The sequence below is a fragment of the Equus caballus genome, chromosome 15 (assembly GCF_041296265.1).
Source record: "Equus caballus isolate H_3958 breed thoroughbred chromosome 15, TB-T2T, whole genome shotgun sequence".
In the NCBI taxonomy this organism is placed as follows: domain Eukaryota; kingdom Metazoa; phylum Chordata; class Mammalia; order Perissodactyla; family Equidae; genus Equus; species Equus caballus.
In genome coordinates, this window is record NC_091698.1 from 27,921,450 (window position 1) to 27,949,375 (window position 27,926).

At 49.2% G+C, this 27,926-nt stretch overlaps 1 protein-coding gene across 10 annotated transcripts in view; it reads right to left on the reverse strand.

Moving 5' to 3' along the window:
* The window catches only part of KCNIP3 (potassium voltage-gated channel interacting protein 3), a 95,405-nt gene that overhangs the window by 2,571 nt on the left and 64,908 nt on the right, over positions 1-27,926 (reverse strand). For 5 of the 10 annotated variants that reach the window (XM_070235131.1, XM_023618687.2, XM_070235133.1 and 2 more), the window contains 6 exons: positions 7,358-7,482; positions 6,810-6,879; positions 6,419-6,489; positions 1,782-1,889; positions 999-1,103; positions 238-300 (listed from right to left, as the gene is read on the reverse strand). In XM_070235131.1, coding sequence (XP_070091232.1) covers positions 238-300; positions 999-1,103; positions 1,782-1,889; positions 6,419-6,489; positions 6,810-6,879; positions 7,358-7,482 — 542 coding nt within the window. Of the gene's footprint in view, positions 1-237; positions 301-998; positions 1,104-1,781; positions 1,890-6,418; positions 6,568-6,809; positions 6,880-7,357; positions 7,483-27,926 lie in introns of all 10 variants that reach the window. The other 5 variants (XM_070235127.1, XM_070235125.1, XM_070235130.1 and 2 more) reach the window with 1 other exon arrangement.

Here is a 27,926-nt window from a genome sequence, read left to right on the forward strand (position 1 = left end):
AGGCCACAGGACCTAATCACCCTTCCTAATGACACCCACCATGCCTGCCCTCTGACGTGAGGCACTACAGGGCAGGGCTGAGGGGTGGTGTGCCCACGTGGGTCGAGGGCTGGCAGGGGCGGGTAGGGAGGGGATGGGCTCAGAGGAAAGAGTCAATGTGGGGCTTGGAGGTGGGGAAGGGCCTGGGGACAGGCAGGGGCAGGATCCTGGGTGTCTTCGACTCCCCATGCCACCTACCTTCTGACAGGTCTCGAGGAACTCATCAATCGTCACCACCCCGTCTTGATTGCGGTCCATTTTCTGCAACCCAAGCCATGCCCTCAGTGAGATTGTGTCCCACTAGGGACGGCCCCTGCCCAAGGCCTGAGGACACGGCAGTGGGTGGGCTCCCTCCACCCTAACCTGTTCCCTCTGTCCCCTCCCCCGGATCCAGGCCACCTCCCACCCACAGCTGACCTCTCTGGCATCTTCAAGTCTGCTCCCCACCTCCAGCACCTCCCTGACTTACACTTCCTCCTAGGCTCACGCTTCCCAGAATGCATCCCCCCGCTCATCTGATGCTCTCACCTCCCTGACAGGCAGCCAGAACAGAAGGGCCACGTGTCTAGAGGGCCCCCAGCAAGGGGGAGGCGGAGCCTTCAGCCCCTCTAGTTCCCACGGACACAGAGCAAAATCACCCAATCCCACTCCTCTCACAGAGAATTTCCCTGGAGGAGCTCTTGGAAGGCACCAGAACACTGGCCCGGGGTGACAGCTGTCTTGGAATCCACGAGCCCCGGCCTGCCCTGAGATGAGGTTCAGCGGATCAGGAGTGGGGTTGGTGTTTTAATTCACTCCTCAGGATCCTGACAACCAGCCAGTGGGGGATGCAAGTGTAACCTCCTCATGGGAGGGAGAGGGGCTCAAGAGGAAGCGGCTTGCCCAGGGTCACCCTAAGAGCAGGAGCCCCGTCCTCTTCTGGCTGCCCTTCCCTGCATGGCCCGGGCTGGAGCGCTTACCTGGAAGAACCTCTCCACGTGCTCCAGAGGCGCGTCCTCCCGCAGGATGGGGTAGGTGTGGCGGCCCATCATGTCATAGATCGACTTCATGATGGCCAGCATCTCCTGGAAGGGGGCCGGTGCGGGTGGCATGAGCTCGGCTGCAAGGATGTGGGGGCTGGGAAGGCTCGAGGAGAAGGGGCTGCATTACAGAGTGGGGGGCACCTCCAGGGCAGGGGTGAATGAGTGAGAGGGGCTGTGTGAGCTGGACAGAGACCAACTCCCCGCCATCCAGTCTGCCCAGCACGAGCTTCCGACTCCATGAGACATTGGAGATAGGTTTTTATGTGCAATCGCTCAAATTTGAAACTACTGCAACTATTTCATATACAAAAAAATTGTTTGGGGCAAAAAAACCCCGACTGTGTGCCTGTGTGGTGAGGCACCCGTTTGCACCCTGCCTGAAGGGACCACACTGCCTACACGGATTGGTGGGAGCCAAGGCCAGTCCCCCACCCCAGCTTCTCCACTTGTGTCTCCCTCAGGCCCTCCCTGTAAGAAAGGATGATCTGAGAACACTTATTGAGCTGGATGTCCCGGGCGTCCAGGACCGAGAGCCCAGGAGAGGAGGAGAGTCTTTGGCTGCCTGTCCCTCCCAGCGCTAGGCTGAGAGCCACATCTCCGGACAGGGAGGTGGGACAGGACAGCTGGGGAGCAGACAAGAGGAGAGGAAGAGAGGATGGGGTGGGGAGCGGTGGGAGGGGAGGCGGGGCAGATGGGCCACCACCCCAGCCACCCCCGTACCTCTTTGGTGATGTAGCCATCTTTGTTAATGTCGTAGAGGTTAAAGGCCCACTTGAGCTTCTCGTGGACGGTTCCTCGCAGGAGGATGGAGAGGCCAACCACAAAGTCCTATGGAGGGAGGGGAGGCTGAGGAGTGACAATCCAATACCAGACTCTGTTTCCAGTGATCTGTGTGGCTTCCACTGGGATTCACACGTCTAGAGGTGAGGAGCCTCCGTGACAGAGTGGGCCAAGACAGTGTGAGTGTGTGAATGCGTGTGTGTGTGTGTGTGTGTGTGTGTGTGTGGCAGGGATGGAATGGACGGAATGGTGGCTGATGCTGATCTTCTCAAATAAGGAGACTCAAATACATGGTGTCTTAGACCATTTAATGCATCGCCACTGATAGGGAAGATCTGGGGGGCTTTTTAATAATGGGGAGTACTCCACTTGATCCCCACTCCAATTTTGGATCTTCTGGATCTCAGGAAGCCTGTACCACAAGAGAGAGAGACTAAGGGAAACAGAGTAAAGCAATTTGGGAGAAACGAAAATTACTCCCGAAGAAAAAAACTTAACAGAAACTATCAGATTCAGAGATTAGAAATCTGGCACCCTAAATTAAGACTAGGATAAAAAAATTATCCTTTTATAAAAAAGGAAAATTGAGAACAAGAAAGAGCTGTTCAGAATTCAAAACAAGAAAGGGAAATGACAGATTCAGAAGAAGGGTTGGAAGAGCAAGTGGAATCCTCTATAGAGTAGCATGAAAAGGCGGAGCTGGAAAATGGGAGAGAAAAGAGAAAGATAAGAGGTGCCCTCCGGAGGGACCGACAGTCGGACAGCAGGAGTTGCAGGAAGAGCCAGAGGGAAGCACGTCAGAAGCAGCAAAGGACTTCCCAGCACGGAAGGCTGTGCGTGTCCAGGCCCTGCCGAGGCCCAGCACGCGCATGGAGGCAGCCCGAGGTGTCACCTGCTGGCATACAGCACGACGACACTTCAGGAAATGGGCAGCAAAGAGAGGATCCTATGAGCTTCCAGAGAGAAAAACCAAACCAAACAGAAAAAACAAAAGCAGATCCTGTACAAGGGGCAGGAATGGGCAGGCTCTGCCTCTGGACAGCAACACTGGAGGCGAGAAGCCAGTGGAGCGAGGCCACCACGGCAGGTAGCTCTGGTCCCACGCAACACAGCAAGCAAGAATAAGAACAGGACAAAGATGCTTCCAGACATCCAAAGGCTCAAGTCACCTCCCACGTCCTCTTTTGTAGGAAGCTGCTGGGAGATGGGCCCCTGAAAACAGAGAGTAAAGCAAGAAAGACAAAGGTGACAGATTCAGGAACCTGGAGACCCAAACCAGGAGAGAGGGGAAGAGGTCCCCAGAGGGCACCCAGTCCCCATGGAGGCTGGGGAGGCGCTGCAGAGGGATGCCCATCAGACGACTGGAGAGGGCCTGGGGCTGCACTAATGATGAGGCCACAGAGAGCAGCAAGTGAAGAGTCAGGCCAACGTTTAACTGTGGGCAGAATAAGAACATGTGCCGGAGGGGAGCGCCTCCTCGCAGCTCCTGCAAGGCTCTGCATCCGAGGAAACGATGCGTCCTTGTCCAGTCCAGTCCCACGGTTCTGTCGGAAAGCTGAGGATGGGAAAGGCACGTGGCGCCTCGACTCCCCATCACCCAGGGTGGAGCGTCAACAGGCAGCGTCTCAAGCCGACAGTCAGGAAGGAGCGACAGAGCGGGCCGTCGGGAGCCGTGCAGACAGGGGAAGGTGGCTGCCTCCGTGGGTTGTGGGGGTGGCTAACTGCTTTTTTTCCAAAGCACACCCTGTAAATCTACTGGACTCAAGTCATGTGTGTGTGTGTAAGTGAAGAAAATGAAAATACATGGAAGGAGAAGCAATGCGAAGGCCCAGCACCTCGTCCTCCCATCCTGTCTTCACAGTCCCCGGCCTGCTGTGTAGAAGCCCTCATGGTCAGCCTCCACCCACGAATGTCCCCAGTCAGTGTTCCTTAGCACGCGTGTGTGGTATAGTTGTGAGAGTACCAGGAGAGAGGTGGGTGGGACCGTCCCCTGTGAGGCCACTGGCCCATTACACACAGATGACCCCAAGTCCAGGCAGCCACATCTGGGTGCTAGTTCTAACTTTCCAGCCCCACACAGCAGTTTCACGTGGGACCGTCACTAGTTGTAACTCCTTGCCCTTAACTCTGAGATGGACAAAGCCCATCACATCCAGAGCCGCTGCTCTGCAGCTGTCCCTGAGGCAGGGCCCAGGGAGGGGGAGGGGCTCCTGCGGTGACACAGTGACTCCAGGCTAAGACACCCCTGAGGGCACACGAGGGGCACCTGGTGGAGCACAGAGCAGGAGCTCAGCCAGAGGGTGGGACAGAGTGTGTGACTACGGGGGTTGTGGGCATTCTCTCTGGTTACCGCAGTCACACCAGCTTGGCCAACGGCACAGGGAGCAGGTGACTGCAGGGGGAGGTAATGGAGAGGCAGCCGCCGCTCCTCCAGACACCCACCTGGCCATAACTCCAAACGAGCAGCTTGGCCAATATCACTTTCGAGCTGGCTGGGCAGCCCGGCTTGATCCTGGGTGCTGAAAAGCCACCAGCAGTCTGAAGAATTGTTTTTAAAGCTGTGCATGTCACTGGCATGAGGAATGAGTTGAATCAGAGAGGCCCGGGATGGCACGAGGGTTTCGGCGCATCTGTGTGCGCACAGCCCACGCCTGGTGAAGGTGGGCCAACAGGAAGCTCCCTCCTGTGGGTGCATCCCGCAGGATCCAAGAGGACCAGAACCGCTGCTAGACCCTGAGCGGGGATGTGGGATGACAGCTCCCGCTTGGCAATGCTGAGCTTTGCTTGGTTTGCCGTTTTGCTTTCTGTCACTCTTTTTGGTGAGGGCAGGGAAGTTACAGTATTTTACCATATGGGTAACCTTTAATATGTGTCTTGTCTCTCAAGAATATACAAGAAGGATTGATCTTGTAAATACTGATGGGCCAATCTGACTTTCCATTTTAGGAGCATGATGATGAAACGTTCAGCCTGAGTCAGTGAGGGGAGCCGAGTGTCACCCCCACCCCTCAGGAGCCTTTCTGGCCACGGGGATCCCAACCCAGGGTGCGCCCAGCCTGGAGCTGTGCCATTTGGAGGGTCCCTGGGGAGACATGTGCCCTCCTCCCTTCCTGGAAAAGCCTTCCTAGAGCAGAACACTGAAATCAAGGTCCTCAAAGTAAACGAACATACCCGGATGAAACCAGAGGAATTAATTCCACATGCAGAGAAACCCTGGGAAGGCCTGGATGAGGCCACAGATGAGCGACCTTCTGAGAAGGTGCTTCAGCGCCAGCACCCCCAACTCAGCCACTGACAGCACCCCCAACACAAAGACCCACCACCTGCCACCTTAAAGGGACCACAGACCCCTCCCTCAGAGGAGCGAGGGTGACGACCACAGTAGGGTGACGGAGGCCTTCCTGACACCTGCCACGCACCGCTGATGTCTGAGTAATAACAGGCACCCAGCGAAGCCCTGGCTGGGTCCACATGGCTGGAACCCACTAGATTCCTTCTCACACTTTGCTCCCGGAAGTCTCAGGTGTCTCTTGAAGGAAACACAAGAAAACGGTCACAGGGAGGGGCGGGGGAGGACAATGATTCTCCCTGTTTACTTCTTCGTTCTGACTGGATTTTTTACGATGCGCAGGTATCAGTGAAAATTTTAAAGAAAGATGAAAACACTGCACGTTTACACACGCCCTGGCCCTAAGAGCGTGGCCCGGAGAGGGAGGGGTCCCCGTGGTCACCGTGTGAGCAGGGCAGTGGCCTCGGGGGGCCCCACCTGGCCTGGGTGTCGGTGGGCCGGGCTGGCGGCGGCGCAAGAACCCGGAGCGGCGCGTTATCGCCGAGCTATTATTACCCGGCGGCCGGGGCTTCCCGAGCCCGCCCTGCCGGCCGGCCGGCTGCTTTCCTGCCCGCCGCCCTTGGCCCTGGAGCCGAGCGGGCGGTATCGATCAGGCCGGCTCCCAGCGAGGTTTTCCTCCGAAAAGGTTTCAGCTTTTAGCCTGCAGCTATTTTTAGGGCGCGGGCTCCACCGCTGGGGCATCTCTCCAAGGATGCGGGCCGGCCGTGCGCCTGCGCAGAGCCCAGCGCGGCATCCCGGCAGGTGGCGGGCGGTGGGCGCTCCCGCCAGCGCCAGCGGGGCCCAGGCTCCCTCACCTCTCATCGGGCCGCTCAGGCTGAGGCGCGCTGCCTGCTTCCTGGCCAGGGGGTAAACTCTGGGGCAGGGGGCCTGAAACGCCACCCTAGCGCAGACCTCTGAGCTAAACCTTGCCCCCTCTTCAAATGCAAATTCCCGTGGGTCACGACCACCTCCGTGCGCCTCAGGGGCTCCCTTGGCCTGGCGGCGCTGGAATGGAAGAAAAGGCAGCGAGGAGGGGGCCAGACAGCACAAGCAATTCCACGGACTTCAGCTGGGCCCATGGCTGGCCACGCATGGTCCCCTCGTTCCCTGGGCGACACACTGGACCAGTTACAGCCAGGACCATGTCTGAGCCTCTGGACAGCCTCGAAGGGGTGGCACCAGGGCAGGACGATTACCCCCGCAGAAGGCTGCAGGGACAGGGGGTGTGGAGGGGTCAGCAGGGACCTACCTCGAAGCGGATGGCCCCGTTCCCGTCGGCATCGAAGGCATTGAACAGGAAGTGCGCGTAGGTGGTAGCATCTGGTAAGAGCGAGGACGAGGGCAGGGGTGTTTTGGGGCTCCCTGGCAGCTCGAGCCCCGATCCCATCCCAGACAGACCTGCCGAGGGTTCCAGTTGTGTCCTGGGCTGAAGTCCCCCCTTCCAACAGGACAGAGGCAGCACCAGGCCTCGAAGGCAAGGGGTGGCAGGGAGGGTAGAGGTGGAGGTGAAGGTCGTCGTCGTCGTGGTGTGTCCCCCCTTCCCCTCCCCCGGTCCCGCCCCGCCCCGTAAAAGGGATGCCCACCCTCTGCAGAGCTTGGGCTGGAGGGGGACGGGGGTGGACTCCTGGCCTCAGACTCACCTCCCTGAGGGAAGAACTGCGAGTAAATGAGTTTGAAGGTGTCTTCATCCACCAGGCCTGTGGGACACTCCTGCAGCAGGAAGTCACCCCCTCAGCAACCTCCGCCATCCCCTGCCCCACACTCTGCCTCTGCAGCGCTGGCCTCTCTCTTGCCTCTGGGAGATGCCTGCTGCCCGAGCCACTGCTGGGCTCCACCGAGCCCTGGGCTGGAGCGAGCCTGGCCATGGGGCAGGGTGAGGCAGGAGGGGGTAGGTGGGAGGGGTGTCCCCTCATGCCAAGCTGGTCTCTCTGTATGTTCCTCCCCTGTGCCAACATCGAGGCACACAGAAAGGAATGTGGTGCCATCTGCATACCGATTCTGGGTCTTGGCCCACCCCCTAGACAGCTATCCTACAAAACATGAGCCCTGTAAAGGCCCCTGGGATATTTACTGTGCCATGGAGAAGTTTCTAGAAGGTTCGCCTGGGCCAGAGTCCTTCCAGCCTGGATCCAGAGACAGGAGGGCTGGGTGGGTCAGAGCCGCTGCTGGGGGAATGGGGAGCACTCACGTTCTTGAAGCCCCTGTAGAGGGACTGCAGCTCCTTCTTGGTGAACTTGGTCTGTGCCTGCAGCTGGTCCAGCCCCTCTGGTTGGTGGCGCACTGTGGACAGCTCCAGCTCACTGTCGCTGCTGTCTGGAGGGGGACACAGACCCAGGAAGGTGGAACATGTGGCCCCGCTCCTCCATCTTGCTCCAGTGTGGGCACCAGGCCACAGGCTGAAGTAGGGATTGGAGGGAATCTCCTTGCATGACTGCCATGCACGGCCACACAGGCTGTGCACTGCACAAATGGAGGAGCTATAGCGGAACAGCACACTCAGGAGATGTGCCCCATGGCTGCTCTGCTGCCCTGCTCCTCACACAGTGGGCCCTCCCCACTTACCTCACCTGGGGCGTGCCCACCCTCTCAACCACATGCTGGGATGGGGGCTGGGAGCTGGTCTTGTACTGGAGAGACACTGAACAAGGGGAGGCTGGAGGGAAAAAGACAGCAGGACAGGCTCAAGGGACTCTTGACCTTCAATACCCAATTCTGCCACCTCATCCACTCCACCTCCTTGACTTCCCCCAGGAATGGGGACGACACCACTCTTGGCCCATCACAGCCTAACAGGCAGCTGCTCAGCTGCGTTTGCTGTGGGGTGTTGCTCACATTTAGGTGAGAAGTCGGACCTCAAGGGCCTGTAGGGCAGGGACCAGACCTTTTTTTTAGTAACAACACATCCAAATGTTAACTAACGATGGCTCCCTTTGGGGGACGTGGATTTCAGGTGAGCTTTACTTTTTTATTTATGATGTTTTTTACCTTTTCCTAATTTTGTTTGGTATGGCATGTATCACTTTCATAACACAAAATACAGCTATAGACAAAACAGCCCTGAGTTCCTGCACCTTGCTGAGCAGCATGCTCACGTATCACAGAACTTCCCACTGAATGGGAAGCAATCCCGATGCACTGTCACATCTCCGGCCTCCCCGTGCACCCCGCAGAAGCGTGTGGCCCTCCGTGACCATCGGCACGGCTGCTGGCTTTCTCCCTCTGCAGAGTGAGCTCTGCGAGGCAGCCTCCTTGCACTGTGCGCGCGGAGCCTCCCCCCGAGCCTGCAGAGCCCTCTGCTGGGCCTGCGCCGTGCCCGGGCCTCTCCTGAGCACAGCCTGCTCACACTCACCTCGAGAGCACCCTGAAAACTGCCCAGCCATCGGGCTCTGATGCCTTGGTCCATGCACATGCCCAGTCTCCAAGACAGCGATTTCACACCTTCCTTCTCTTTAAATTTCCAGTACCTCCTCCTTCATCCTTACCCTCAGGTTGCTGCCAGCTTCACTGAGAAAATAAAAGCCACAGCAGAAAACTTCCCCAAGTTCCTACCATCACACCTACCCAGCTCCCTGCATGTGGCCCAGACACTGCGTTGCCTCCTGCTCTAGGGATGAGCTGTCCTTGTTCCTGGCTAAGGCAAACTCCTCCGATTGCGCAGTGGGTCCTGCCCCCTCTCACCTACTCAAGCCTGTGGTCCCAGTAATTCTTGCCACTCTTTCCTCCTTCCTTATCGTCTTTCTCCCCTCCCTTCTGGATCATTCCCATCACCATAAGGACATACTGTTAAATCTGGCAATCATTAGTCAAGTTAAGTATCACAAACCTTGCAAGCCAGCAAGCCCACTCTGGGTAAACATCCCAAAGAGAATCTTACCCAACTAAGGGGACCTGCACACGGATGCTCGTGGCACCAGTATTTTTGATGGGGGAGTTGGAGGCATCCCACGGGTCCACCAAAGGCAGGACAGGTGGGCACAATATGGGGGATGCACGCCAGGGAGAACCGTGCTGTGGATTAGAGGTACACAAAGCAGCATGGAGGGATGTTAAAATAAGGTCTTACACCAATTAAGAGGCAGACATTTCAGACTGGATGAAAAGGTAAGATCCAACTCTATGCTAGTTACAAAAAGGATGCCCTTAGCACAAAGATGCAGACAGATTTAGAAAAAGGATAAGAAACCTGGTGTGGCTATATTAATACAGAATAAAGTAGACTTTAAGACAAAGAACACTACTAGAGACAAACAGGAACATTTCAGATGATACAAGGATTAATTCATCAAGAAGACAGAACAACCTGAAATATATATACAGTCGTACCCCCTTATCCGTGGGGCATATGTTCCAAGACCCCCAGAGGATGCCTGAAAGCACAGATAGTACCAAACCCTATATATACTATGTCTTTTCCTTACATACATATTTGAGGTGCAACAGCATAACGAGCACGAAGTTTTTCTTCTTCTTCACAATTTCACGGATAGAAGATTCACTCTCACCGTAGATCTTAGCAACCTCAGCATATGGCTTTTTTCTTTCCTTATTAAGCTGAGAACTTTCACCTTTTCACTTAAAGGAAGCACTTCACGGCTTCTCTTTGGCATATCCGAATTGCCAGCATCACTACTCTTGTATTTTGGGGCCATTATTAAGTAAAATAAGAGTTACTTGAACACAAGCAGTGTTCCTTGACAGCTACTAAGTGACTTACAGGTGGGTAGCATATACAGGGTGGATGCACTGGACAAAGGGGTGAGTCATGTGCCAGGTGGGATGGAGTGAGATCTCATCACACTACTCAGAACAGAGCACGATTTCAAACTTGTGAATTGTTTATTTCTGGAATTTACCTTTTAATGTTTAAAGATCACAGTTGACTGTGGGTAACTAAAACTGTAGAAAGCAAAACCACAGATAATGGGGCTACTGTATATACCTGGTAACAGAGCTTTAAAATACCTGAAGCGAAAAATTCAGAACTAAAGGGAGAAAGAGATAAACCACAATCATAGCTGAAGATTTTAATATCCTTTTCCGGTAAATGGTAAAACAAGTAAAGACATAAAAAATTTGAAAAACACTCTCAACCAATTTGATCTAATTAATATTTATGGAACACTATGCCCAGCACCTGTAGAATACATGTTCTTTTCAAGAGCACATTCTCTAGTTACCAAGATACATCAGATGTTTGAAGATAAAACAAGACTGACCAAAATGGTATTAAATTAAAATCCAAAACAAGATATCTAAAAAATTCCTAGTACTTGGAAATTAAACAACACACTTCTAATTATCCCATAGGGCAGAGAAGATAAATCACAAGGAGAATTTTGAAATATATTGAATTGAATGATAATGAAAACACAGAATATCAAAATTTTCTGGATGCAGGTAAAGCTGTGCCTACAGGGAAATTTTTAGTTTAAATTCCTTTATTAGAAAAGAATATAGGTGTAAAGCCAGTGATATAAGCTTCAGGATCCATGCTTTTCAGAATCTCGAAAAAGAAGAGCAAATTTAACTCAAAAATTATTAAAATAAAGAACATAATAAAAATAAGAGTAGAAATCAAGGAAAAAGAAAACAGATAAACATACAGGAAAACCAATAAAGTCAATAAGAAACTCAGTAGGCAAGTCATAGACTGGAAAACATATCTGCGGTGCACATATCTGACACAGGACTCATTTCCAGGATATATAAAGAATTCCTACAAATCAACAAGAATACAACTACTAACTGAATTTTTAAAATAGGCAAAAGACTAGACCACTTCATAAAAGAAGATATACAAATGGTCAATAAGTACAGGAAGAGATGCTTGGCAGCATTAATCGTCAAAGAAATGCAAATGCTCCAATGCAAAGTGCAAAATACCCAATAATCTATCATTTCAAAAACACTGACACCACCAAATGCTGGCAAAGACATGGAGCAACTGAACTCTCCTATGTTGTTGGTGAAAGTGTAAAAGTGTATAACCACGTTGGAGAACTGCTTGGCAGTTTCTTATAAGCATACATCAACCTTATGACCCTATTTACCTAGGATAAATGAAGACATATGTCCATGAAAGACTTGCACAAGAAGATTCATAGTAGCTTTATTCATAACAGTCCCAAACTGAAAACTGCCCAAACAATCAACAGAAGAATGGATTTGTGGCATGTGCACATAACGGAACACTACACTCCATTAAAAAAAGAATGAACTATTGATACACGCAGCAACATGGAAACATCTGAAAAACATTATGCTCAGCAAAAAAGCCAGACATGCGAGAGTTCATACTGTATGATTCTATTTATATGAAGTTCTAGAACAGGTAACACTAAGGCATGGTGATAGAAAGCTGTACAGCAGGTGGTTGCTGAAAGGGTGCATACGACTGTCAAAACTCACTGAACTGAACACTTAACACCAGTGCATTTTCTTGTATGTAAATTACACCTCAATTTTAAGAAAGAAAACATACTGCTTAGACTTCTGTCAGCTTAATGATGGAGTAGTGAGTGTCAGACTTACCTTCCCATCACAAACAACTAGAAAACTGGAAGAAATATATGAGGCAAGTGTTTAAAGGTCCTGGACAACAGCACAGATGTTTGAGAGAAAGGAAACAGATGAAGTGGGCTCCACATTCACCCTGGATCTTGGCTGGGGACACTTTCTGGTCCATGATGTAGGGAAGGAGAGCACAAGCCAGGGAGCAGCAGTGAGGCAGAGATGAGGCAGAGATCAGAGTTTGGAGCAGCTGAGGCAGATGGATTTGAAGAGTAGAGTCCTGGAGAGGAGGGAACCACACAGAGGAGTGGCCCCACAAGTCTGTGTGGAGGTTCCCCTTGGGGCCTTGGCCAAAGGCTGGGTTATACATGTTCAGAATGGGACTCTGTGAGGCTCAGGCCAGAGCAGCTGTTGGAGGGTAGGGGGACAGAGACCTGAAAAGACCTCTCAGAGTTCATGCAATAATGGGAAAAGTTGGAGTTCTGGCTCAATTAGAATGGAGATATCTCACTAAGCAGCTCCAGCACTCAGTCGAAACCCCAGAAAGGCCATGCTTTCAGAGCAAGGCTCATGTCCAAGGGTAAGGGCTGTGCTCTAGAACTAAGGACAAAGTAAAAATAAACCTATTCGAACCAAGTCTAAAATAAAGTCCTGTCAAGATCAATTTATTGACCACCAATAATCTGGCAGTAATTTAACTGCCCACCAAACCAAAACTCAACAGCCTTTATATTAAGATAATATAATCCAGATTCCCTACAATATACCACCCACAATATCCAATAAAAAATTAAAAGACATGAGAAGTAGGAAAATGTGACCCATAATCAAGAGCTACAGGAGTCAGTAGAATTATTAGATTTTAAATTATTAGAATTATTATAAAAGAACTTTAAAACAACTATCATCAATATGTTGAAAGCTTTCAAGGAAAGAAAAGAGTGAACAGATGGGAATCTTAGGCGAGAACTAAAGACTACAAAAAAGAACCAAATAGAACTTCCAAACCTGAAAAAAAGGAATTCAATATCTAAAATAAAAATACGCTTGATGAACTTAACAGAAATTTGAACCATGCAGAGGAGGTCAGTGATCCTAAAGACAGGTCAATAGAAATTATCCAAACTGCAAACAAAGAGAAAAAAATATAAATAAAACCATGCATAGGGTCTCAATGACAATATCAAGCAGCCTAATATGTATGTAATTAAAATACCAGAAACAGAAGAAAGAGAAACTGGGACGTAAAAAAATATTTGAAGAAATAATGGCTAAAATTTCCCCAAATTTGTTGAAAAATATGAATATACAGATCCAAGAAACACAGTGAACCCCAAGAAGAAGAAATAAAAAGAAAATCACACATAGAAATATCATGGGCAAAAGATGAGAACCAAAGATAAAGAGGCAATCTTAAATGTAGCCAGTGGAGAGGCGGAGCCCCACAGGAGAACAGCAATAAGAAAAACAATGGGCTTCCCGTGAGAAATAACGGAGACCAAAAGACAGTGGAATGACACTTTAAATATTTGAAAGAAAAAAACCTGTTAATGCAGAATTCTATATTCAGTGATAATATCTTTCCAAAAAGGAGGGTGAGATAAAGGCATTTTTCAGATAAATGAAGGATAGAGAATTTGTTGCCAGTAGATTTGCACTACAAGAAATGCTACAGGGAGTACTTCAGGATGAAGGGAAATGATATCAAATGGAAATCAAGATCTACAGGAAAATAACTGGAAGCGAATAGAAACATTTTGAATCGAAGGCGTATGAAAAGATAACATATCAAAATTGGTGGGATGCAGCTAAATCAGTACTTAGAGAACGTTTAATGCATTAAATGCATATTTTAGAAAAAAGAAAAGGTTTTAAATGTTTCCACCTCAAGAAGCTAGAAATAGAAGAATAAACTAAACTCAAAGCAAGCAGAAGGAAACAGGAAAAGATAAGAGCAGAAATCAATGAAATTGAAAACAAAAAACCAACAGAGAACATCAGTGAAACCAAAAGATGGTTCTTGGAAATATCAATAGGGTATCAATAAAACTGATAAAACTCTAGCAAGAATGAAAAGAAAAAAGAGAGAGAAGACACAAATTATCAGTATTAGGAATGAAACAGGGGAAATAAGTACAGATTCTACAGATATCAAAAGGATAAAAATGAAATAGCATGAACAAGTCTCTGCACACAAATTCAATAACTTTGATAAAATGGACCAGTTCCTCAAAAATCACCAACTACCCAAATGAAAAACATCATTTGACCAATATTCCTCATAAACATAAATGCAAAAATTCTCAACAAACGATTGGTGAACTGAATCCATCAATGTGTAAAAAGAATAATACACCACACCAAATGGGGTTTTCCAGGAATGCAAGACTGATTCAATATTTGAAAATAAATCAACATAATCTACCATGTTAATAATCCAAAGAAGAAAAAACACATGATCATATCAATTGATGTAGAAAAAGCATTTGACAAAATTCGATGTCCATTCACAATAAAAACCCTTCAGGAAATCGGAATCCAAAGGAACTTTCTCATCTCGATAAAAGGGATCCACAAAAAGCCTACAGTTAACATCATGCATGATGGTAAAAGATTGAATGTCTTCCCTCTAAGATTGAGAACCAGGCAAGAATATCTGTTTTCTTCTCTCCTCTCCTATTCAACATCATACTGAAAGTCCTAGCCAATGCAATAAGGAAAGAAAGAAAAAGAAAGGAAGAATAAGCATACTGATTAGATTAGAAAGGAAAAAACCCAAACTATCCCTATTTAAAGATGACATGATTATCTATGTAGATAATCCCAAAGAATATACCAAAAAATCCTCTAATAAATAAGCTTAGTAACGTCACAGGATACAAACTCAACACACAAAGACCAATCACACTTCTATAGACCAGCAATATACAATTGGAAATCAAAATTTAAAAAACAATACCGTTTACAGTCACTCACTGCACAAATGAAATACTTAGGTATAAATCTAACAAAACATGCACATAATCTGTATGCTGAAAACTACAAAATGCTGATGAAAGAAATCACAGCAGATTTAAATAAGTGAAGAGACATACCATGTTCATGGATTGGAAGAGTCAACATCCTAAAGATGTTTTCCCAAATGATCTACAGATTTAACACAATTCCATAAAAATTCCAGGAAGATTCTTTTGTAGATACAGACCCACTGATTCTAAAACTTATATTGAAAGGCAAAGGAAATAAAATAGCTAAAAGAATAACGTGGGAGAAATCAGTATATCTGATTTCAGGACTTATTTACTTATAATCATCAAGACTGTTTGGTGTTGGAGGAGAGATAAACATACAGATCAGTGGAACAAAACAAAGAACCCGAAAATAGATCCACACAAATAGGACTGGTTGATTTTTGACAAATGTGCAAAAGCAATTCAATGGAGAAAGTATAGGTTTTTGTCCAACACATGGTGCTGGAAAAATGTGGCATTCATCTACAAAAAAATGAAAAACCTTATATACCATACAAAAATTAACTCAAAATGGAGCATAGATTTAAATGTAAGACATAAAACTGTAAAACTTCTAGGAAAGCAACATAGGAGAAAATCTTGATAGCCTAGTTTTAGACAAAGAGTTCTCAGACATGACACCAACAGCGTGATCCATAAAAGAAAGAGCTGATAAATTGTACTGTTTAATAAAAAATTAAACTTTTCCTCTGCATAGATACTGTTAAATAATGAGGCAAACTATGGACTGGGAGAAAATATTTACAAATCACGTATCTGACAAAGGATATCCAGAATATATAAAGAACTCTCAAAACCCAGCAGGAAGAAAACAACCCGAATTAATACATGGGCAAGAGACTTGATCGAACACTTCACCATGGAGGATATGCAGATGGCAAAGAAGCACACAGAAAGATGTGTAACACCATTTGCAATTAGGGAAATACAAACGAAAACCACAATGAAATACTATTGCATGCCTCCTAGAACCGCCTAACAAATACTGACAATATCAAGCGCTGGTGAGGATGTGGAGTAATGGGAACTGTTACACTTCGCTGGCAGGAGTGAAATCGAGACTGCCACTCTGGAAATCAGCCAGGCACTTTCTTATAAACATACACACGACCCAGAAGTCCCACTCCTGTTTATTTTACCCAAATGAAATGAAACCTATTATATTCACACTTTTATGCAAATGTTTAGTGCAACTTCATTCACAACTGCCAAAAGCTGGAAATACCCCAAATGTCCTCTAGCTGGTGAGTGGATAAACACTGTGGTATATCCACGTGGAGGAATACTACTCAGCAATGACAGGGAACAAACGTTCATAGACATAGCAAAGTGAATGACCCAAGTGCATCAGCTAAGTGAAAGAATCCAGACTCGAGAGGCCAGGTCATGTATGACCCCAATTATACGTTCTGGAAAAGATAAAATTCGAGAAAGCACAGGGAAGGAGAATATATCAGTGGCTGCCAGGGGCTGGGGGGGCGGGGAGGGACTGACTACAAAAGGGGTTGGAGGAGGGAGTTCTTTGTGCTGATGGAATCATTCTGTATCTTGACTGCAGGAGCGGTGACGCGACTCTGCATTTGTCAAAATTCAGAGAACTGGAGACCAAAAAAGGTGAATTTTACTGTATGTAAATTAGAAACAATAAAAATTAAATAAAAATTAGAATAATTGCTAGACAGGAGGAAGGAAATGGGGGGATAAAATGGAAAAAATAAACAAAATAAGAGAGGGGTTTTAAATGAGTCAAGACTGACACTGTCCCACGAAACCAAGAATATGATAAACTTAATCTTCTGCCCCAGAGGGCCAAAACATAAAATAAACAAAACTGCCAAACTTGCTGCTATTTCTTCCAGTGAAAAAAACAAGGAAAGCAAACTCCCTTGACCGTCCCCTCCCCTCTAGCTATTGCCTTTCTCTCTCCCCCTTTAACTCGTGTTCTCACTGCCCCTCCTCCTCTTCTCTCCTGAACTTACTCCTGTGGGGCATTTGCCCCACCACTCCATGCAAACTGCTTTTAAAAGGATCACCAGTGATTTCCATATTGCTAATCCAGTGCCCAGCACAGCAATCTTGATTCCTAAATCATGTAACGGCGATACAAGAATGAAAATTATAGTGACAACACGGATGGCCCTTGAGGGCATTATGCTAAGTGGAATCAGTCAGAGAAAGACAAACACTGTATGATTTCATTATATGTGGAACCTAGAAAAAGCCAAACTCATTGAACAGAAAGTAGATTGGTGGGTGCCAAGGCCTGGGGGATGGGGGAAATGAGGAGATCTTGGTCAAAGGGTATCAACTTCCAGTTATAAGAGGAGTAAGTTCTGGGGATCTGACAGACAGCATGGTGACTGGTTGACAGTACTGTATTGTATACTTGAAAATTGCTAAGAGAGTAGATCTTAAATGTTTTCAGCACCACCACACACAAAAAAAGGTAATTATATGAGGTGATGGATGTGTTAAGTAACCTTATTGTGGTAATCACAATAAATTTATAAATTTACAAAATGTTATATGTCAATTATATCTCAATAAACCTGGAAAAACAAACAAAAAGAAAATTAGATGCCCATTTCACTTTTGAACATAGATGCAAACCTTAAACGAATGTTAGCTAGCTGAATCCAACTGAATTAAAAAAAAATACACCATGATCAAGAAGGTTTTATCTGTAAGAGTATAAGAAGGGAAAATCATGCGAAAATCTTAACGCAGAAAAGGCATTTGATAAAGTCCACATCTATTGATAATTAAAATAAACAAACGAAAACTTTTAGAAAACTAGGATCAAAGGGAACTCAACCTAATGCAGCTTATATTTGCAAATCACATATTTCTTTACAGAAAATACTGGATTTAATGGGAAAGGCTCAGCCACATTCCCTTTAAGATTTGGGACGAGCCAAGGTTGGCCACAGTCACCGCTAATTGATGTCCTGCCAATGCTCTAAGGAAATTTCAGAAAAGAAACAAGCGGGGTAAGAATTGGGAAGTAAAAGATAAAACTAACATTAATTGTAGATGCTGTGGTCCCTAGAGAGACCAAAAGAATCAATACACATGAGAGTTCAATAAGGTTGCCAGATACAAGATTAATTTACGAAAATCAATAGCAATTTTCTACAGCTGTAATCACCACCTAGAAAATATAATTAAAAAGATAACAATCAAAACTAAAAAGTATCTAAGTATTAACCAAAACTCAAAGGAGTTCTATAGAGAAAGATAATCTGAATAAATGAGACTTTCCACCTTAGATAGGACCACGTAATATTATAAAGATGTCATTTCTCTCAAAGTACTCTGTAAGTTGAACATAACACCAACTAAAAATTCAGTTGGACTTTTTAAGGACCTCAATAAACTTACTCTGCAATGCATATGGAGGAATAAAAAAATCCAGAATGGAAGAGTGCTACTCTTCCCTGTAAGAGACGAACACATATTGCACAGTCACTGTGATAAAAATTGTGTGATTGGTACAAGAACAAACAAACAGGGGCTGGCCCGGTGGCGCAGCGGTTAACTTCGCACATTCCACTTCTCAGGGGCCCGGGGTTCGCCGATTCGGATCCTGGGTGCAGACATGGCTCCGCTTTGGCAAAAGCCATGCTGTGGTAGGCATCCCACGTATAAAGTAGAGGAAGATGGGCATGGATGTTAGCTCAGAGCCAGTCTTCCTCAGCAAAGAGAGGAGGATTGGCAGTGGTTAGCTCAGGGCTAATCTTTCTCAAAACAACAACAACAACAAAAAAGAACAAACAAACACACCAACAAACCGAGCAGAGAGCTCAAAAAGACACCGAGGTAGAGAGAGAACTTCACAGAAGATTTGGGAAAGGTCAGATTGTTTAGTAGGTGGTGTTAGGAAAACTGGCTCAGCACATGTTCCTTTCTTACACCACATGCAAAAGTGGGCTCCAGATGAACTAAAGACCCAAATATGAAAGGTAAGCCGTGGAGCTAAAATAAGATGTGAAAGAATCTCTTGCTAGCCCAAGGGTGGGGAAAGATTTCTTAAAGCTTCAAAAGTTCGAACCATAAAAGAAAAAAATTGATGAATTTGATTACATCAAAACTAAGGATTTCTGTTCAACAAAGGGCACTGCAGCCAGTTAGACACCCAACAAAATGGGAGAAGACAATGTGCAGTGGTTACAACTGATAGAGGAGAACGTCCAGAACAGAGAAGCATCAGAAAAGGGAACCAGAAAGATGAACAAACACATGAAAGATGGCTCAACCTCCTCAATAAACTCAATAAAGGAAAATGCAAATTACGATGAGAATGCAACCCCTCCTAGACTGGCAGGAAATAATAACAATGAAATAAGGAGGCTGACAATGCCAAGTGCTGGAGAGGATGCAGATCAATGGCAATTTTTAAACATGCTAGTGAGAGTGCAAACTGGCACAAACGACTGTGGAAAACTACTTGCCGGAATCCTCCCCCAGGTATCATGCTAGAGAAGCTCAACGCCCAGGAGACACGCACAGGAATATTCACTGGAGCTCCCTACAGTAACAATAGCTTCAATCAGCCAAATGTCCGCTGATGACAGAGCAGATAAACAGATGAAATATTATACAGCAGTGAAAAATGAATGAATTACTGTAACACACAGAAATACGGATGAGTCTTAGAAACATTCTTGGATGAAAAACCAGTAGGAGACCAGTATGATTCCATTTTTTATAAAACTCAAAACCAAGAATAACCAAACAATACATTTGTAGGGATACATAAGAGGTAAAATTATAAATAAGAACAAAAATCCAGGAATGACGAGTGCAAATCTGGCAGGTAGTAACCTCTAGGGGTGGGAGAGGAGAGGAACTCATGGAAAGAGGCAGGCTGGCGGTGCTCCAGTGTTTGGGGGTAGGATGGACTCGCTGGAGTTCATTATATTATTCTTTGTAACTCATATATCAAATATATACATATTTGCATTTATTAGAGTTTGATTGAGGTGTTTAAAAGTAATTAGAGTCCTAGAGCAAGAGAAAATGAGAGAGAGAGAGAGAGAACATACCTCTGGTCTGGATTAAACATCAGACACTTGGAAAATAAGAAAAGAACAGCAATTTTAAGAGAAATGGTCAAAGGATATACATAGGCAATTTATAGGTAAGAAAACAAAAAGCTAATAAGCACACACAGAGGTGTTCAAAATCATTAGTATGAAAAATACATATGAGAACAATGAAGAAAAAATGTTACAGGTGTTAAACCTGCGAAGTCTGAAAGCTCCTTATGCAGTCAAGCCTCAGTTAGGGGATGGGGGCTAGCTTCTCCCCGAGCTCCAGACTCACCTGCCTGCTTTCCACCTGCGCTTGGATGTCTAGGAGGTTCTCTAATGGAACATTTCCTAATGGAGCTTTCCCCCAAACCTGCTCCACCCACAGCCTTCCCCAGCTCAGCTGACAGCAACTCCATCCTGTTGCACATTTAGGCCAAAACCCTGGGCATCGACCTTCCTCCCAACCCTCAACCCACATGCAAATCCTGCCAGCTCTGCTTTCAACACCGATCCCGCCTCTGACCCTTCTCCCACCTCCACAGCCCCCACACAGGTCCACGGCTCCAGCATCTCTCCTGGCTCGTCTCCCTTCCTCTGCCCTGGATCCCGCTGGTCTTTTTTTCAAGCAGTGCTGGAGGAAGCTGCTGAAAACATATCCTCCTCATGCACTCCTCTGTTCAATAACCTCTCCCAAGTATAAAAATCAAAATCCTTAAATAGCCGATAAGTGTGCCCCTCTACCCTGCCCCCCCCGCCTCCCGTCCGTGTCCTCAAGTCCCGTCTCTCCCTTCGCTCTCTCTACTTCAGCCATCCTGGCCTCTTGTGCCCCTCAAACCCATCAGGCACACTCCCTCCACAGGCCCCCCCACTCGCTGTTCTCTCTGGCTCGAATGCTCTTCCCTCCGAATCCATACTCCCTTCAGGCCTCTGCTCAAATGGTCCCTCCCCAGAGGTGCCACCCCCTGCCATTACTATCTCTCCCTCATCTCTGTTTCACTTTCTTCACTTGGCTATGACTCCCTGCCATACGCATGCTTCTCTGTTATCTGGTGCTATGGACTGAATTGTGTCTCCCCACATTTATACGTTTAAGCCCTAACCCCCAGTGTGACGGTATTTGGAGATAGAGTCTTCAGGAGGTAATTAAGGTTAAATGAGGTCATGAGGGTGGAATCCTAATTCAATAGGACTGGGGGTCTTATAAGAAGAGGAGGAGAGATCACCCTCTTTCTCTCTCTATCCCCTCCCCTCTCTCTCCCCCCTTCCACCCCCTCTCCACACACAGGCACCAAGGAAAGGCTGTGTGAGGACGCAGCAAGACGACGGCCACCTACAAGCCAGGAAGAGAGGCCTCACCAGAAACCTGCTGGCACCTTGACCTTCGGCCTCCAGAACTGTGGGGAAATCGACTCTGTTGTTTAAGAAGCCCAGTCTACGGTGTTTTGTTATGGCAGCTCAAGCAGAACAATACAACTGGTTTATCGTCAGTCTCTCTACCACGGGGACCTCGGCAGGGACGGTGGTCTGCTCACGGCTGCACCCACTCTGAACAGTGCCGGCGCGTGGGGGTGCGCCATAACACACGCCGGCGGGATGGAGCTCCACACAGCTGTTTCCTTGGGTGGGTATGTGGATTATTGCCTTGGGTTTTCATTTTAGTGTCTCTAGGCAGGGCCTACCTGAGCAGATTGTCCCAGGCCCCAACATCTCCTGTTGCTCACACCTGTTGGGCAAGGAGGGGATGGCGGAATCAGAGAGAGAGGTGATATTTCATGACGCAGGTCCAAGGACTACAAATAGAAGGGGGTCAAAGTGCCCCCTGGGCAGAGGGTCCAAGGTGAGCCATGGAAGGGCCCACAGCAGGGGAAGGCCTTGTCTGATCTCCACTCCAGAATGGCCACTCTGGCTGGGGCAGTCAAATGAAGCGATGAAGAGAGCAGACGGGGCTGGCAGGAGACGCCAGGAAGGAAGAAGCCATTGTCCTTAGCCACTGAGTGGACCAGGGCGGGATGGGCAGAGTCCAGGATGACCCCATCTTTCTGACCTGGGAAACCAGGTGCCTGCTGGTGTCATCCACCAAGACGTGGGCGTTAACACTCCCCAGAACTGGGAGATACAGCAGGAGGATTGCTGAGTGGCCTTTCAATGTCATGCTGGAGCGCCGTCTACAGCAAACTTTGCTGGACTTACTGTTTCCTCTCCATCAAGGCCCAGGCACTGTGCATTAGATGGCAACTTGTAGAAAACTGATAAGTTGCAAATCACTTGTGTCCAGTAGGAATGCAAATGATTTCTGTCCATGGAAAATATAACCCTTAAAGTGACTGGCCATTATCGCCCTGTGAGACATTAGCCAGTTTTGATTCTAACGTAGTAATCTTAGTCAGGTTCTGAAACAGCTTGCGGGCCTGCCTGTTCCCTTCCTGAGCTAAACAAATGAGAGTCGAGTGTTAACTCTGACAATTATGCCTTGACAGGCAGAAGACAACAGGCAGAGGAAATCTCTCCTGTTTCTTGGCTTGGGAAGTATGTCCCACTTCTCTGTGCCCACCCGATTCCTGGGCTCTGAGGACCCTTTCCTGCTCTCCTTTCAGAGGAGCTGGCTGTCCCTTCCCTAAGGAGCCTGATTCCAGGATACCTTGCGCAGTCCTCTGGCCTAACCCTGGAACTGTCTGGAACTGTCTCAGGAGCAGGGAACCTGGCTCCTTCATCTTGACTTCCATCACATCCAGCCCACTGCTGGGGACCCTGCATGCTCCCAAGGGATGCCGGGGGCCTCTCCTGGCTCTTCCACGGGAGAAATCCAAGAGTTCGTCCTTCTGTGGTTTGTCTCAGTGGAAAAACAGCCGGATCTCTTAGGAGCTGCCACAGGCCTCACACCCACTTTCTGCAATTACAGGCTATATTGGCAATTAGTGGACCTAAACAGCTCTTTGCACAGCTTTCCTCAACACTCTGAGGAGCCTTGTTCACCAAACTGCAGAGTCAACCTGCTTCTACTGTCTCTTTTCCTTCTACCTCTCCCTGGGCTCTGCCCTCCTCTCCCCTCTCCAGGGGCTAGTCCTGGACACCCCATCAAGTAGGCATTGACAACCAAGAGGTCAGCAGTAAAGATTGAACCTCTCTATCAAATAAGCACCTTGTCAAAGGAGTGAAAGCATGATGCTTTTCAAAAGTTGTTTTAAAGTTGAATGTCCCCAAATCATACCACAGCGTGATGGATTGTGAACTGGGCTTCTGGCCAGCAAGGAAATTCCCAGGCCAGGTTGTTGTCCTGTACTCCACGCAGCCCACTCTGTGCAGGACCCATCTGCGGGGACTTGGCAAAGGTGGCTGCACCTCTTTCCCTCACTGAGATAAGAGGCACTGGGTACTGGGTGATGGGTGCTTTGTGGTCTCCCCCAGAGCACGAGCTGGTGACGCCTCCCTGGGCCGCCCGTGATGCCTTCTCGAGGCTCCCCCGTAGGCCGTGCAATCTTCTCTTGAGCCTCCTTTGCCTCCAGCCATTACCCCTCTTTGCTGCCCTTTGCAGCAGAACTCCCAGTGCTGTGCACGCTCGCTGGCTCCCATCCCTCTAAACCCAGCTGGGGGATCCCAGCCCTCACTTAGTCCCTGCTGGTCAGGTGACTCCTAGATCTTGGAGTCCCACAGAGCAGCCCCAGGGACCGCTGCGGGGTCAGGGGAGGCCTGTTGGGCAAGACTCCCTTTTCAACTCGAGCAGTCTCCCTTCTATCTCCTGGACCTTTAAGTAAGACTTCATTTGAATTCCATGGTTAAGCCACTTTGAAACCACCAACTGTGTCTAAATATGCAACAGTCAAGGCACTGACTTGGGGAAGGAGGGGGCCTTGTCCAAGTCCCCCAGCCTACAGCAACATCGTGCTTCGGGCTCCAGCCCCCCTCCCCATCTGCAGAAGTCACCCACACGGAGACTGCCTCTCTCCTTCCCTTCCCCAGAGTCTGGTCCAGCGGGCCTGCGGGCAGCGCCTTCCGGCCAGGCGGGACCCAGGTGTCCTGACCTTACAGAGCACATGAAGAAGGATCTCCGTCACAGCAAGGGCCTGTCAAATGCATCCTCCTCTCCCACTAACTTCTAGTACACAGTTAGTCCATGTGACCCTGGGGGGAATTTGGGCTAGGACATCTTTGGCCAGAAATGACGACGGCCAACACATAAAGCGCTTACTCCGTGCTGGCACTGCTCTCTGAGCTTTGTACACATTCACAGATTTAGTCTCCACACGGCTCCCCGAGAGAGACCTTTCCCACCACCCCAATCCAAAGCGGACGGCTGCCTCCACTTTGGGCTCCTGACACTGGCTCTGTAAGAGGCTGGGATGCACTGCCGTGTCCACGGCCCCCTTGGCCCTGCGGAGTTAGAGACTCATCCAGGACAGGTGTGCCCGGGTTCGGAAGGGTCCTGGCTCCGCCACTCGCTGGCTGAGTAATCTCAGGTATGCCTCTTATCCTCCCTGCACCTCAGTTTCCTTGTATGCAAAATGGGACAAAATTATGATATGCACAAAGTGTGTAGTGCAGAGAGAGCGCTCACTAGATGCTGGCTACTGTCATTGTCATCAGCATCCCAGATCTGCAAACACTGCCCAGGGGCTGCAGGAATTCTGAGGGACTTGCAGTTTACAAAGAGTGGTGGACCCTGCCAGGCAGAAGGGCATCCAGGATGCACAGAGTATCACTGGGCCCCCAGCGAAGGTAGCAGAGGGTGCTGGGGGGAAGGAGAGCAAGAGAAGCAGGAATAATGGTGGCCCCTTGGCCTGTTGCAAGCCAAGAGTCGGCTGTGGACCCACCAGGCTCCCAGGTCGCCTTTGCAAGGCCAGGCCCCCGTGGGTGGTTCTGCACAGAGGGTAGCTGCAGAGGACTGGGGCCACTTCTGGGGGGGAGGAGCAGGGATGGTGGGCCAGGCTGTGCATATCTCCATTCTGGGCACCCTCCTTCTCCCCCTCACACCTTTGTTCTCTTTATCCACCTCCACTCCAGCCCAGCCTGGCTGCCCCAACCCAAGCCAGAGGGACCCTCCCCTCAGATGGCATCTACCCAGGGCTACCCTAAAGGCAGGGCTAAGACCTCGAATTACTTGTGCTCCTGGGGGCCTCACACTGCCTGGCATACAAGGGGTGCCCAATAAGTGTGTGCTGACCATGGCATACAATTTATACTTATTCGACACTTGCTGTTTGCCAGGCAGTGCTGGGCACGCTCTGGGGCCATAACCCCTGCTGCCCTCAGAGAGCCCACATTGGGTGGGGATGGGGACATAGAGAATTTCAGGACAGCATTACCTAACACAACCCGAGGGGGCAGGGAGCCAGGGAAAGTTCCCAGGGGAGATGGTGCCTCTAATCCAACCCCCAACTTACAGATGAGGATACAGCTCAGATGGGACAAGTGACTTTCCCAAGTTAATGACAGCATGTCAGTGACTAAGTCAGGGCTGAAAAGCAGTTGTCCTAGCCCCTGGCCAGGGCTCCCTCCAGAACGCGGTTTCTCAACCTCACTACTGCTATTCCAGCCTGATCATTCTTTGTCGGGGTGCTGTCCTGTGCACTGCATGATGCTGAGCAGCATCCCTGGTCTCTACCCACGAGATGCTAGCAGTGCCCTCTCCCCAACTGTGACAGTCAAAAATGTCTCCAGACGTTGACAGATGTCCACTGAGGAGCAAAACTGCCCTCAGCTGAGAGCTACCACTCCAGAACTTAGGAAATCGGAACTGGGATAGGCAGCAGCAGGCAAGGTCAAGCAAACGTGGACAAAAAAGCCTGGTGTGGGCCTGTACCAGCCTTGCAAGCCCGCCCCAGGGCTCACCGGCCCAGGCTCGCCTTTCACTGTGTGCCCCACTCAATGAGTCCCTGAGATCTGAGCTCCACTTTTAACTTTTTCAAAGTGCTTTCGTTCACCACACCCCCGTGACGTGGAGAGGGGAAAACACTCTGTGATTATCCTCATTCTACAGATGAGGAAATTGAGGGTCGAGGAAGTGAGCAAAGTCACCCTGGAAGCGTGGGGCCAAAACAGGCTGGAATTCCCTCCATGGAGTCACCCAGAGACAGAGACTGCCAGGGGACCCAGGGCAGACAGAGGAAGCCTGTTGATTTCTGCGTCTACTTCTAGAAGGCTGCATCCCTACAACCCGGATCCATTAGTTCCTAACAATCCCCAGGGGCATGGTAATCCTGGTCTCTTAGAGAGGAGAACTACAGAGGCTCAGGGAGGACAAGAGATACGCCATGGCCTGCGCGTATGCCTGGAGGGGAGCCGGGCACCAGCTCAGTCCCTCAGTGCCAGCTCACATTCAGGCTGGGACCAAAGGGCCTGGCTCCTCACAGCCTATGTCACAGTCCCTTAGACACTGCGTGCCAATGGGCCCTTCAGGCACCCACCGGGCACCACTCCCCATCAACACAGAACATCTGCAACTTATAACTCCCTCTGACGCAGGCAGGGGAGGCCTGTATGAGTGACAGAATGTTTCCAAGCATGAAGTCAGTTCTGTTATTACGAGTAATCACTCTGTTGCTAATCATTGGTGATACCAGTGGTTCACGAAGTTTGTGCATTTAGTATACACCAAGAACGGTGCTGGGGGCTGTTAAAGCCCAGCTGACTAGTTATGAGTCTGCCACAGCCCTATGGGGCAGGAATTATTATTGGCCCCACTTTACAGATAGTCCAACTGAGGCTCTGAAAGCTTAAAGGAGTTTTACAGCTAGTATGTGTGGGTGACGGGATCCCAGCTCAGACCTGGCTGATTCTGAGGCTCTGTGCTCCTGCCACTGTGTCAAGACCCCAGAACTGCCAGGGGGCCAGTATACTAGAAAAGCGAAACTCACTAGAGCCTGAAGTGGGTTTTTCAACAGGCTGAATAAAGCATTGGTAGTCTTGTGCATACTGTCTGCCCTGTAAAGAAAGCCCTTCTTAGAAATCACAAAGGCAAACTCCACACCGGCACAGCCCTGTGAGCGGCTCCGACTCAGTTAGGAGGGTTTTGAAGTACTAACTAGAGTGAGGCTGGCTGGGGCTCCTGGCCCCTGGGGGTCCCCGGAGGGCCCTGGAAACAAGGAAGAGCAATGGAGGGGCCACGGCTTCCCCGAGCACCAACAGCCCCCCACACCCTCCGCAGACTCCAGGTGGGGAAAGGACAGAGTAGAGGGGGTGTGCTAGTGCCCTGCAGGAGGAAGGGGGCCTCGGGGGCACACAGTGCAGGATGCTCATCTCCCCACCTCATGCCAACCACCTGCATTTCCCACTAAGTCCCTGTCATAGATTCCCCAGCCAGAGTCAGCACGCAGCCAAGTGCAGGCCCAGCTTGGGCAACTTTCTCCTCCAAGTAAAATCTACAGCTCAGAGTGGCATCTCTCAGAATGGCCTTAAGCAAGTCCCTTCTCTCTGGGGCTCATGAACTCACCTAGAAAAGGTGTCATGGAGCCCAATTGCTTCTGAGGGGCACGTGGCCATGGACTTCAGGTGAGGAACCAGCCCTGGACTCTGAGGGCAGAATGGAGGGAGGGCCTTGCCTCTGGGCCCTGTGCCCCTTCCTCCCCCAGCAGCGTTTGGCGGGGGTTTGGGGTGCATCCCCAGGCTGCAGGGGCTGCCGGGCAGTTCAGAGGCAAGGGCAGCTTCTTCCTCCCCCCTGTCCTGGGCATCTGGGTTTCAGTCCCAGGAGCTGGAGCCTGGCAAGGTCAGCAGAGTGCTGAGGCAAGCAGGATGCCCATCCTCCTCTGAGAGGACAGCAGGGGGGTGGAGATGACACGAACAGGACAGGCTGGCCCCTTCCCCACAGTTCAGAGGTACAGGGCTGCAATTGCTTCTTTGGAACTGAGGGGAAGGGAAGTCACAGCCCTGGTGGGTCAAGGTCCCCTTCAGAATGGGTGTGCCCTGGAGGGACTGCCCCTGCTAACCTGCCCAGCAGTCTCAGGGAGGTAGCAAGGATTGGGAAGCAGCTCCAAGGGCACCTGTCCGGGGTCCCAGAGAAGTTGTCAGTGTCGGATTAAAGAGTAGGTCTGTCTCCTTAGTTAATATTTTATTGGGACAGAAATGCGGCGCCTGAGGATTTGGTTGCTGATCCCGTGGGCCTGAGCCCTGCCTGGGGAGGGGGAACTGGATGTGGGATAGGGGGCAAAAGGGACAGCCCCATCGCGCAGCAGAGGCCTTATATTGCTCC